The sequence below is a fragment of the Austrofundulus limnaeus genome, unplaced genomic scaffold, assembly GCF_001266775.1.
Source record: "Austrofundulus limnaeus strain Quisiro unplaced genomic scaffold, Austrofundulus_limnaeus-1.0 Scaffold21, whole genome shotgun sequence".
NCBI lineage: Eukaryota > Metazoa > Chordata > Actinopteri > Cyprinodontiformes > Rivulidae > Austrofundulus > Austrofundulus limnaeus.
Genome location: NW_013952423.1, coordinates 2412876 through 2424194, shown reverse-complemented (window position 1 = coordinate 2424194; position 11319 = coordinate 2412876). Strand labels below are relative to the sequence as shown.

Sequence of the window (11319 nt, the reverse complement as noted above, 5' to 3'; positions counted from 1 at the left end):
CAACAATGCACAGAAAAGTTCCATAACTGGCACCTTGGAAGATCTGAAAATATGAACTAATACCACTATACAAAACATAATTCTGAAAAGTCAGGGCATCAGACAATGAAAGAACTGTACAGTGATGAGTCCAATTCGACTTAATTCTCATTTCGATATGATGGGTCACATAATAGGTTAACAACACCACATTCAGAGTTTATGTCAGGGTTTGCTGGTGCAGATGCAGACTGTCACAAAGACGTGAGAAAAGATGATTTAATAAAATAATATTCAGAAGAGCTTAGACTTGAACGTGTTCTGATCACCTTGATGTGACTTCTGATTAGACCGGGCTTGAAGCAAACCCACCCCTAACACATCTTTCTGTCGTGGAAAGAGGTCGTTTGCTTCTACTTTCAGTCGYTCGTGCTCTAAAAGTGACATTCTGCACCCGAGTAGGCAGGAAGCAGCAGGATCAAACATAAACACTGGATCAAATGCACAGCAGATGGAAATTTAGTACATTTAGTCTCTGATTGCACAAGAACTTCAAAATGGATCCAGACGTGCTAACACGTGTAGCATCCATGTTTACTTCTGTAAACACGGCGTGCTGCGTGTGATAATCAACAACAAAAAAATAGATTTGAGCATTAAGACCTCTCTCGTTTAAGACCAGAGTCTGAGCAAAAAGACGTGAAGGGATGTGCTTCCTCTCCACGGTGACCTCACTTCGTGGTCTGAATCTAAACCTGCTGTTTGTTGGTTTGAGCCGCTGCGACAGATAGAGGGGCCACTGTGTCGGAAGCTGGCCGAGTTTATTCGACTAAATTTAAAGAAGTGGCTCAGACTCCCGAGGGAGCCGTGGAGTGAATAGAAGAAAGCCCTTCTCCTCCGGCTGCTTGATATGTGAAATAACCGAGCAGTGCCACCTCTCGTGGTCTCCTGAGACCCTGGAAAGTCCATTTGCAGCAGAAAAAGTCTGTTTTCTTCTCGTTGCMGTCTCTTTAACAGTGTAAAGTTCAGCTAGACCTGGCAGAAATTGTATGGGAGAAAGTAGAACAGTTTTAGGCTTTAATCAAATTCCAAATAGTTTTTTTAAACTCTCTCTTAGACAGAGTAACAAACCATGTGAGCCCATGTGATACAACAACCCCAAACCGTGCAGCCTGTAGCATGAGGTGAAATAAAACACATCCAAACAAAGTCACTGCTTTATCAAAATGGTTAAAACTACAAATACTTCATGCATTTTGAACCTCWCAGTCATTTCACCAACATGATTAAAATGGGACAAAAATGAAGTCTGTTTATGTTTACATAAAATACTTAAATGGAACTGATTTGTCCTTTATACATTGCTCATGATGCTCTCAGTCACAAACATCTATAATGATTCTGAGCTGCGTTTAAAAGCAATAAAGTGGTCAGAAGTCAGGAAGGTTCAGGCTCAACCACCCCACACCCCTCCATCTGTCACTGCTCACCCATCCACAGCTGCCACAACCTCTGCTGAAGAAAATACACACAATCGACCCGCACCAACCAACAAAAGCCATCAAACATCAACCCAATAAGTTACGGATTTAGGGTGATGATTAGTGAAAATGATCATAAATCAGCAGAGTTAAAGAGGGCTGTGAGTGTGACCAAAACAGCAAGAGATAGAGGGGGGTAATTAGGAGGAGGGAGGGAGGCGGGAGGAAGCTGTGGAGGATTCATTGTGCCRAGCTGATGAATAGTAGGATTCAGATGGTGGTAGGAGGAGGCCAAACACAATGGTGAAAGTAAGGGCTGTGTTTCCAGCCTTCCTTCTGCCAAGGATCCTTTTACCCTCTCGGCTCTGTCGCCTAAGAAACCCAGATCACAAGGGTTTGCTCAGGTTTTTAAATGCCACGCCAACGGGGCTTATCATTTGTGTCATTGTATCCCACTTAGAAGAAACTGAGTCTAAACATGGCTGTGTCCAAATTCAGGGCCTGGGTCCTTCGAAGGACCCTGCCCACCCTCTGACTTTATCCAAATTCAGGGCCTGGGTCCTTCGAAGGACACTTCCTACCCGATGACTGTGTCCTTATTCAGGGTCTGCGTCCTTCAAAGGACCCTGCCTACCCATTGACTGTGTCCAAATTCAGGACCTGGGTCCTTCGAAGGACMCYGCCTACCTGSTGACTKTGACCAAATTCAGGGCCTGGGTCCGTCGAAGGACGCTGCCTACCTGATGACAGTCCATGTTAATAAGTGTAGGCTAATATTAGGTAGCTGTGACCACCATCTTGAATTTGGTTGATCAGTTGTAGAGGCACAACCATTAATTAMWTTCTGGGAGTTTCATTYAAATCCAAGCAGTGTTTTGAGATGTTTTGTTGATTCCATATAATGCCAAGGCTAACCCTGACCCCTAAACTATTAGATGAAAATGAAAACGTCCAACTGAGATTCAAACCGGCGTCCTTTTCRCAGTAATGAGTCGATGCTAACCGCTCCTCGGTAGTCGTACCCTACCACACGTGYCTCACATCCCAACATACGGAAGCAAACAACACAAACTACATAAAACACAACATCTGAGACCAGSGAAGCCCCAAGCTTTCTCCTGTGTTGGTAAGGAGACGCTGGCGGCACCGATCATTCACATGCTTTACTGGCAGTGCGGTGCACCAGACCGCCTATAATGGTCCCCTTACAGACTGCTGTGRAAACTAAAACTGGGATGCGACTCATTTAGGTGTCAAGTAGGCAGTATCTCAAGCAGCATGGCAGGGTTAATCACCGGCACGTCACAGATACCATCGCTCTGACCCACTTTTCAGAAAGAATTAGAGTATCGCCTAATCTTGCATGAACTGCAATGTGTGCTGAATGTTGCCACGCAGGCATCTTTTCTCTGCAGCCGTGACAGTTAAACAGAGGGGGAGGTGATGGAAATGTCAAAAAGCACAGAGTCTTTAGTGCTTCAGTAACAAACAAAAGAGGTTTTAGGTCTAAGATTAGAGAAATGAGCTTTTTTTATTAGAACATATTCTGCTTTTGTGTTTTAGTTTCATGAACACCTGAGCTGTTTTTTTTTTAAAGTTCAGAATGTCTTTTTGTTTGTCTTAGGTATGCCACTTAAGCCCATTACTCCATGTAAAATCTCGGAGGAGGGCGACGATGTTGTAGGAGACTACACTGTCGGTGAACAAGTCTGGGTCAACGGCGTCAAACCTGGAGTCATCGCCTACCTTGGGGAGACCCAGTTCGCCCCCGGACAGTGGGCAGGCGTCATTCTGAATGACCTAGTTGGCAAGAACGACGGGTCAGTGGGTGGCGTGCGCTACTTCGAGTGCCAGCCCCTTCAGGGCATTTTCACGAGACCCTCAAAGCTCACCCGACAGCCGGTGGGAGAGGGGAGCGACAGCCACTCCACCGACTCGACCCAGAATCAGAGCCAGCAAGGAGGAGGCGGTGGCGCCCCCACTGGCCAGAGGGTGGTGGTGCCGCTCAGAGAGGGGCTCCTCAACAGCGGGGTGAAAACAGGGAACGAGTCTGGGTCCAACATGTCCGACAGCGGGTCGGTTAAAAAGGCCGGAGATAAAGACCTGCGAGTCGGAGATCGAGTTCTGGTGAGTCGTTTTATGTTTTTATTGTCAAAGATTTAACATGTTTTTGTCGTGTGTGACTTTTTGATCAATGCTGAGAACTAGGACTGCACCGACTGCAGTTTTCTGRCCRATCACYGATCTTTATAAAGTCTGACTGAGTCTGATTTTGGCYGATAACCAACGGTTTTATAATAGACCCTATATTTGGRGAGGGGGCTCCATCTAAAAATTTGGAGTCTGGACAAAAATGCTTATAACTCGAAAAACTATTCAACACAGGAGCTTCAGATATTTCTAGTTTAGCTCTGATGAAGGGCTATCCATCAGGCCCACCACTGAGCACCTCCACCCCTCCTCACCCACTCCCAAAACAATAAATCAGTTCTGGTGAGTTCTGGTGCATTGATGGTCATATGTGTTACTGCTATATGTGGTATCTAGTTTTATTGGAAAACATAGAACAATACCCTTGAAACAATGCTTGTTTTACCAGGACATTAGGTGGTGCTCACAGCAGAGCAAAAGGGGACAGTGGGTGATTTTATGATTAAGAGAAGCCGATCTTATACAAGTATTGGTCGATTTCCAATCTCCTAAARTGAAGGGAATCTGTGGTGATACTGAGAACTACTGAGAACTGAAGTTTCAGGTACAGAGACTGTAGCTTTATATGTCAGGGACAGACATGAGGAYGGTCTGAGATTATGTTAGCACCAAACGTGTCCCATAAAAAGTTTAATTTCATCTATTTTTATACGGTTATTCTGTCATCTTGTAGCTGACCCTGACAGGACCTTTTGCTCATTACCTCATGGCCTCCTGTTAGTGTTTATAGTGTTTCCTGCTCGGATGTATCGACCCCCGGGTCACGTGGCTGTCCATTTACTGATGGGTGTTCATCTAGAAACAGGGAGACCCCGAAGCCCTCCACGCTGGTCAATATTATAAATCACTCTGGATTACTTTCAGCACTTAAGAGAGCAAACCATTGCTGACACATTGATCAGTGGATCCATCGTTTCACTAAGCCCCTCCAGTGTAATCTATCTCGCTGCAGTGGCTCGGATGTGCCGCTATCCGGTTGTTTCAGCCTCCTCTAWAACGCTCCCTTCAATATTTTGTGAAATTAGCACAAACTCAGATTACACACCATGGACACAAAGTCAGGACTTCACTTCACTTGGTATTGAATTATATGATCCCTGCAGGAGAGGGACACATGAGGACGGATCTTTGACTCGGATTATCCCTCCTGACCTCAGTTTAATGAAATAAAAATTGGTAGTAGAGTATTTTTGCGAGCGTGGATTATTGTTGTGCCGAGCGGCGAAGGCCTCATGACTTTTCAACACTAAGTCATTGTGACACACGCTGACAGCAGCCGTCTCTTGTGACAACACAGCGTTTCGCTTTTGGCCTCAGTGGTTTCACAGMTGGACAAGTGGGTTTCAAAGTCCAAGTGACAATTGCAAATAAAAACAATTCAGCACACGTCTTTGTGTTTGTKTCATACTAACATAAATGCTCTCATAATCTTGATGTGCACGCAAGAAACTTTTAAAAAAAACTCCTTTTATTAAAGGGATTTTTTTGTTTTGGTGTTTCCAGCACTATGTGGATGATAATGTTATTGTCCACTTCTCTGTTTGTATGTGTGAGTTTTTTATTTTTATTTTGAAACTTGGAAAGAAGTGGTTGAAACTTTTGCCTGAACCTCAGCGGGTGGTGTGCATTTCTTGAAGGAATGTCTCCTGGATGTCTTGAGGAAACTGCATGTCTAAGTTTTCATGTGTCAGACACGTGKTCACCATGTGGAGAAGACATTCAGCAGCTGTTTTACTCAGGTTTGCACCATGTGTGAATATTAGACTGGGCTTTTTTTTAGTTATGTTTCTTTTTGAATGTTGACAACAGATACCAAGGAAAGAAGGRCGCTCCTCTTCCTCAGCCAAAGGAGTCAGCTGAGGTGGTTCAAGCGTCCACTTAGGATGGCTTTAGGGGTTTTCTGTCATGGCCAGTATGGGGCTACAGTACATACCGTATCTTTGGAAGTTCTTGGGGAGAAGGATGTCTAGGTTTTCCTAAGCAGAGTCTGGGTGARTAAATGTAAAAACAAATATTGATTATCGTGTTTTTTCTCCTTTACTTCCAGGTGGGAGGCTCTAAAATGGGAGTTATTCGTTATATGGGGGAAACGGACTTTGCTAAGGGTGAATGGTGTGGGGTTGAGCTCGATGAGCCCCTGGGGAAGAATGATGGTGCGGTGGCTGGTACAAGGTATGTTGCTCTCGCTCTCACATCCGACACACATGGCCTGTAGGCTCRCAGACCCTAAACCTCCTTCCCTTTTTCCCCTAAAAGGAAAAGTGAGAGGAAGGATGTGGATCCATCTGTTGTTGCTTCAAATAGTCCTTAAAATTACACCGACTGACCCCAGAATGGCTCTGCACCATTTGTTTGGCATGTTCCACTTAGGATCATTTATTTTAGCTCCACACTCATTCCTTATGGCATGGGAGTCAAACTCATTTTCACCGAGGGCCACAGGAGCATTATGGTGGCCCTCAAAGGGTCCAGTTGTAATTAACTTCCACATTTCATGACACAAAACATCAGGTTCCTCRTTTCTAACAAACAATAACTGAGCTCTACCTGGTTTTTCCTGCATAGAAACAGCATTTTAACACGTCCTCTTATAAACATAGGAAAGTACTAAGTGTATGACTGAATAAATGCAAAATAAATACTACAGAAATACTATTAAATATAAGAGTTTTACTCACTGATGAGTTGTGGTGACTAGCTGCCATCTTGAATTYTGAACCCTGCCACTTAGGGCTGCACATTATATTGAACATTTATCATCAGGAGCAGCCTGTGCAATACACATATCGCAAAAAACTGCATAAACTGCTCAAAAGTTTGCAYTTATGAGGTTTCACCAGTCAAATGGAGCCCTTTATGTATTTGGCCAGTTGGATGGATRTTTTTAAAAAAATCATGCAAGAATGGAAATATTTAGTTTTTTCTTTTTTTTGCTCTGAACCCAGAACAGAAAGACATCAACAGTACATACTTGTACTCGTACATTTATCGCAATATTGAGCACTGTTATYGCACATCACAGGTTTAGTATCGTGCAGCCCTACAGTTTATTTTGGTGCATTCARTCATAAATTTAAAGTTTAGCATTGGTATAAAAACTATTTTCAGATTAAGTAAAAAAGSGGGGCCAGACAGGAGTCACCCACAGGCCACATTTGGCCCGCGGGCCTTGAGTTTGACACGTGCCTTATGGTTYGCAACGATTAATATGATTTAAACGTTCGTTGTACTTGATGTTTGTCTCGTCTCCTCCTGCAGATATTTTCAGTGTCTTCCAAAGTTCGGCCTGTTCGCTCCCATCCATAAGGTGATCCGCATCGGCTTCCCCTCCACCAGCCCGGCCAAGGCCAAGAAGAGCAAGCGGGTGGCCATGGGGGTCTCGTCCCTGGCCCACAGCCCCAGCAGCTCCTCCATCAGTTCAGTCAGCTCGGTGGCCTCCTCTGTGGGTGGACGCCCGAGCCGAGCTGGACTGGTAAGCTGGCTGCTTCAGACTGAGAGCAGAGAGAGGGGGCCGTTCAGGCAGAGAGTGCTGAGCAGTTTACAGGAACTGTTTGACATTCTGTGTTTGCTCGCTCCCTGGCAGAGAGATGGAAGAGCAGACCGCTCCTCTCATGTCTGTGTTAAACAGGGTTAAAAGATGAAATCAGCAAGRTTCAACGAGTCAGCTATATCCATCTTCTGCCAAACCGTACCTCGTTTTGTAGAAAACCTGCACAGCAGATCCACAGACGAGAAGAACACGCCGTGTCTTTAGCTCTGCTTGGCAGCCAGCAGGAGTAGCCGGGACATCAGAGTGYCTCACATTGATTTTAGCTTCTGGTTACAAGCCAGCGCTCAAACGGGAGAACACTCCCTTCTACTTTCATTAATTGTTGGCAGCATGGGCTCGCAGCGCTGAAASTAACCTTTGTGAATTATCTGGCCGATCGCGACGCTGCAAACCAGCTTTCTGATGCACAAATATGTTTCATCTGGTTCTGCTGAGAACAAGAGATTTTTAACGATATGCATGGGCAGTTTTACTGTCGAGAAGCTGAATTATACAAAACTGTTTGACTAAACTATAAAACTTTTCTTTAAAAAATTAAAATAGTCTTCCTTTTCCTCTTATTTTATTGATAYAAGATACAGAATCTCCAAAAATGTCAAAATGAAAAAAACTTTTTTATGCAACACTCCTAGTTTACTTGTGTTTAATCTAAAAAAGTATTTTTGACATTTTGCATCAAATGAAAGCTAATAAACAGATTGAATCCCTTTTTAAACAGCGCACTCTAGTGGACAAATCAAATATTGCATCATGCAACATTCTAATCCTCAGGTTGAAGAATTACGGCTATTAGGGCCACACAACAATATTTTTATTATCAATATTACAAGATTAAAGTCGTAATATTACGAGAATAGAATCATAATATTACGAGATTAAAGTTGTAATATTACGAGAATAAAATCATAATATTATGAGATTAGTCGTAATTTTATGAGAATAAAGTCATAATATTACGAGATTAAAGTTGTAATATTACGATTTTAATCTTGTAATATTATGACTTTATTTTATATGACTTTAATGCCGTAAAATTATGATTTTATTCTTGTAATTTAAAAAAAAATCTTGTTGTGTGGCCCTAATACTCCGTCATAAAGAATAGAAGCGCAGGGAAGCAGTGCTTTAAAATTTTATTGTGTATCTCAAGATTCACAAAATTACACCACACTATTTAAAAAAAAACAAGATTTAATGTTATTGATCAGAGGAGTTGATGCAACGCTGCGTGCGTCCTAACCTCTGCCTGTTTTTTTTTGTTTTTTTTATCAATCTCTCCGATCCGAAGCTGACGGAGACCTCGTCCCGTTACGCCCGTAAGATCTCGGGCACCACCGCGCTCCAGGAGGCGCTGAAGGAGAAGCAGCAGCACATCGAGCAGCTGCTGGCCGAGCGGGACCTGGAGCGCGCCGAGGTGGCCAAGGCCACCAGCCACATCTGCGAGGTGGAGAAGGAGCTGAGCGTCCTCAAGGCGCAGCACGTGCAGGTACGAGGGAAAGCTCGGCTGCGTGAAAACGTCACCTAAACTCTCGCAGGGCGAAACGATCKACGTTTTCTTTCCTGTTCGCAGTACGTCGCTGAGAACGAGAGCACCCTGCAGCAGGTCAAAGCCTTGCTGGCCAGCACGCAGAAAGACAAACTGGAACTGGCCAATCAGCTCGAAGAAGAGAAGAGGTGATGTCACTCAAATACCAAATTTTATTTTCTGGGTTTTTTTGTCCCCACCCCCCGAACGAGGAAATTCCATTTTTTTTAGTTTAAATGTTGAGTTTATAATAATAAATAATGAAACATAATATAATAATAATAATAGATAATAATGAAACGTTTGATATTATTTACAGGAAAGTGGAGGACCTCCAGTTCAGAGTAGAAGAGGAATCCATCWCTAAAGGAGACCTGGAGGTGGGTTTTATTGGTGTTTATTCACAGATCTGCTTTTTACATTTTTATTCTTTATGATGAAATTAAAATAAAATGTTTATCAGTGTTTTATGTCTGCAGATCAGATGAACATAAAAATGAACATTTAATAACTGTTTGAAGGGTTAATTAGCGTCAGGTTAAAGACGGCTCCTCTGGTCTGTCTGGGTTTCATCCTGTTTGCCTCATGGTTCTGACGTTTTAAGAGCCAGCTGCTCGGGTTAAAGTCAGATTTCAAATAAATAACATTTATAAACATTAAAGTCATAATATTATGAGAACATTTACTTGAAAAAGCAGTCTTATCACTGCATTAAATTAAGGAAAGTTGAGCAACTTGTGAAGTAAATGCTTCGTCTTTTAGCACATTAGCATCAGTAGCAGGACTTTGAAACAATCGTGCAAACGACTGTCTGATAAACTCACTCGTAAGTTTCTGTGAACATGATGTGCTTAAAAACTGAAGAACTTCACCATCTTCCATCTAAAGATTTAAGATATATATGTTCTGTATTTATAAGTATATAATTGGTGTGTGCTCCCTTTGAAATGCATAGAAAACCTCCCCATTCACTGCTTTTTTTTCTATGCTTTTCTATGTCAGGGATTTTGAATAAYTGTGAAAAATGCAACTCATCCTCACAGAAAAACTTAAGCTTTGCTCTTTTTTTACACTCAATTATTTGTTTCCTTAAAATCTCAAATTCTAATATTTTAAAAATATTGTTTTGAATACTATAAATGAATAACCGGACTGCTTCATTGTTTTACTTTTTATTTCCAAAACCAAAAAGCTTTGTGCTGTTTAGTTTCTGTAATAATGAAAGCATGCAGAGGATCTAAACTGTGTCTGAGATAAATCCTAGGAGTAGCGCTCAGGACGTCCTTCGGTCTGGTTTGAGATGCTGCGCTGCACTTCACACGTCATCCATAATAAAGCAGCGTGTCACAAAGCTCAGAGTTAACAGAACACTTTGAAACGCTGGATTCCTGCTTCTGTCAACAGGGACGACGCAGTCATGTCGCTGTGTCCTTCAGGTTGGGAAACAGAACCAAGGTGAAACAAACAAACAAACAGAAAGCAAAGTTGTCGTCTTGTTTTTGGCTTTGATTTGCTGCTGAGCTGTCTGAATTCTTCACTTCAAACTGMCTTCAGATGACTTGAACCTCGTCTAGTTTCTCCTCTGGAGCCTGGATGCAGCTCAGGCAGCAGCTCTGACAGGAACCAGCTGCACAGAGATCCTCTTTGTTGTTTGGAAATAACAGCTTCCATCTTTTTAATATAGCTGAATGAGTGTGTGTGTGTGTGTCTGTGTGTGTGTCTGTGTGTGTGTGTGTGTGTCGTCACCTTTGCTCGGCTGCTTCTAGCTGATGGGAGAATGGCTGTGCTCTCTCCTCCTCAAACACTGAGCTGCACAAAGGTTTGGCCCTTTGGCTGCTGCTTTTGAAATCTTTTTGGAAATCAATGATACAATGACTTTAAAATCACCGAAGCCTCGGTGCCGGGGGGCTTCAGTGGTGCCTCTCTGAAATGCCAGAAGAGTGCAGTTCTGGCTGCCAGAGGGAAGGCAGCCGGATGCATCAGCAACATTTGACTGGAGTCATTTAGAAGACTTAAAGCTGACCCAATCGAAGCTTTTATATTAGCCAGATGAAATATCTCTGCTGAGTGATAAACTCACAGAAAAGGATCGTCTTGCTCTGCAGGGCCACAGTTTCAACAGCTAGCAGTGTTGTATAAAGTACTACAAAGTCATACTTGAGTAAAAGTACAAGTATCTTACCAAAAAATGACTTGTAAAAGTTAAAGTCTCTTTTAGGAATATTACTTGAGTAAAAGTCTTAAAGTATCTGTTATGTTTTGTACGTAAGTATTAAAAGTCAAAGTATAGATTTAAAATGAGCAGTTAGATTTTCTGTAAGGACATTTATTAGGAGGTGACCTCCCCAAAAACTGCAGAAATGACTGTTGTATTAAAAGAATGAATGGATGTTAAATTTAGGATGCACTAGTCCAGCTGTTTCAGTTTATATACATATATCAAGGCTGCACAAAGCTTTTCCCCAAAATGAAAATCTATCTGAGGGCTGCGGCCAAATGTAAGAATATAATTCATCCATCCATCCATCCATCCATCCATCCATCCATCCATTTTCTTCCGCCTATCCGGGGTC

At 42.6% G+C, this 11319-nt stretch overlaps 1 protein-coding gene across 2 annotated transcripts in view; it reads left to right on the top strand.

Moving 5' to 3' along the window:
• Positions 1-11319, top strand: part of clip2 (CAP-GLY domain containing linker protein 2) — a 25613-nt gene that overhangs the window by 4279 nt on the left and 10015 nt on the right. For both annotated transcript variants that reach the window (XM_014004044.1, XM_014004045.1), the window contains exons 3-8: positions 3085-3587; positions 5719-5843; positions 6930-7143; positions 8510-8707; positions 8792-8895; positions 9066-9126. In XM_014004044.1, the coding sequence (XP_013859498.1) occupies positions 3085-3587; positions 5719-5843; positions 6930-7143; positions 8510-8707; positions 8792-8895; positions 9066-9126 (1205 nt within the window). The remainder of the gene's footprint in view (positions 1-3084; positions 3588-5718; positions 5844-6929; positions 7144-8509; positions 8708-8791; positions 8896-9065; positions 9127-11319) is intronic.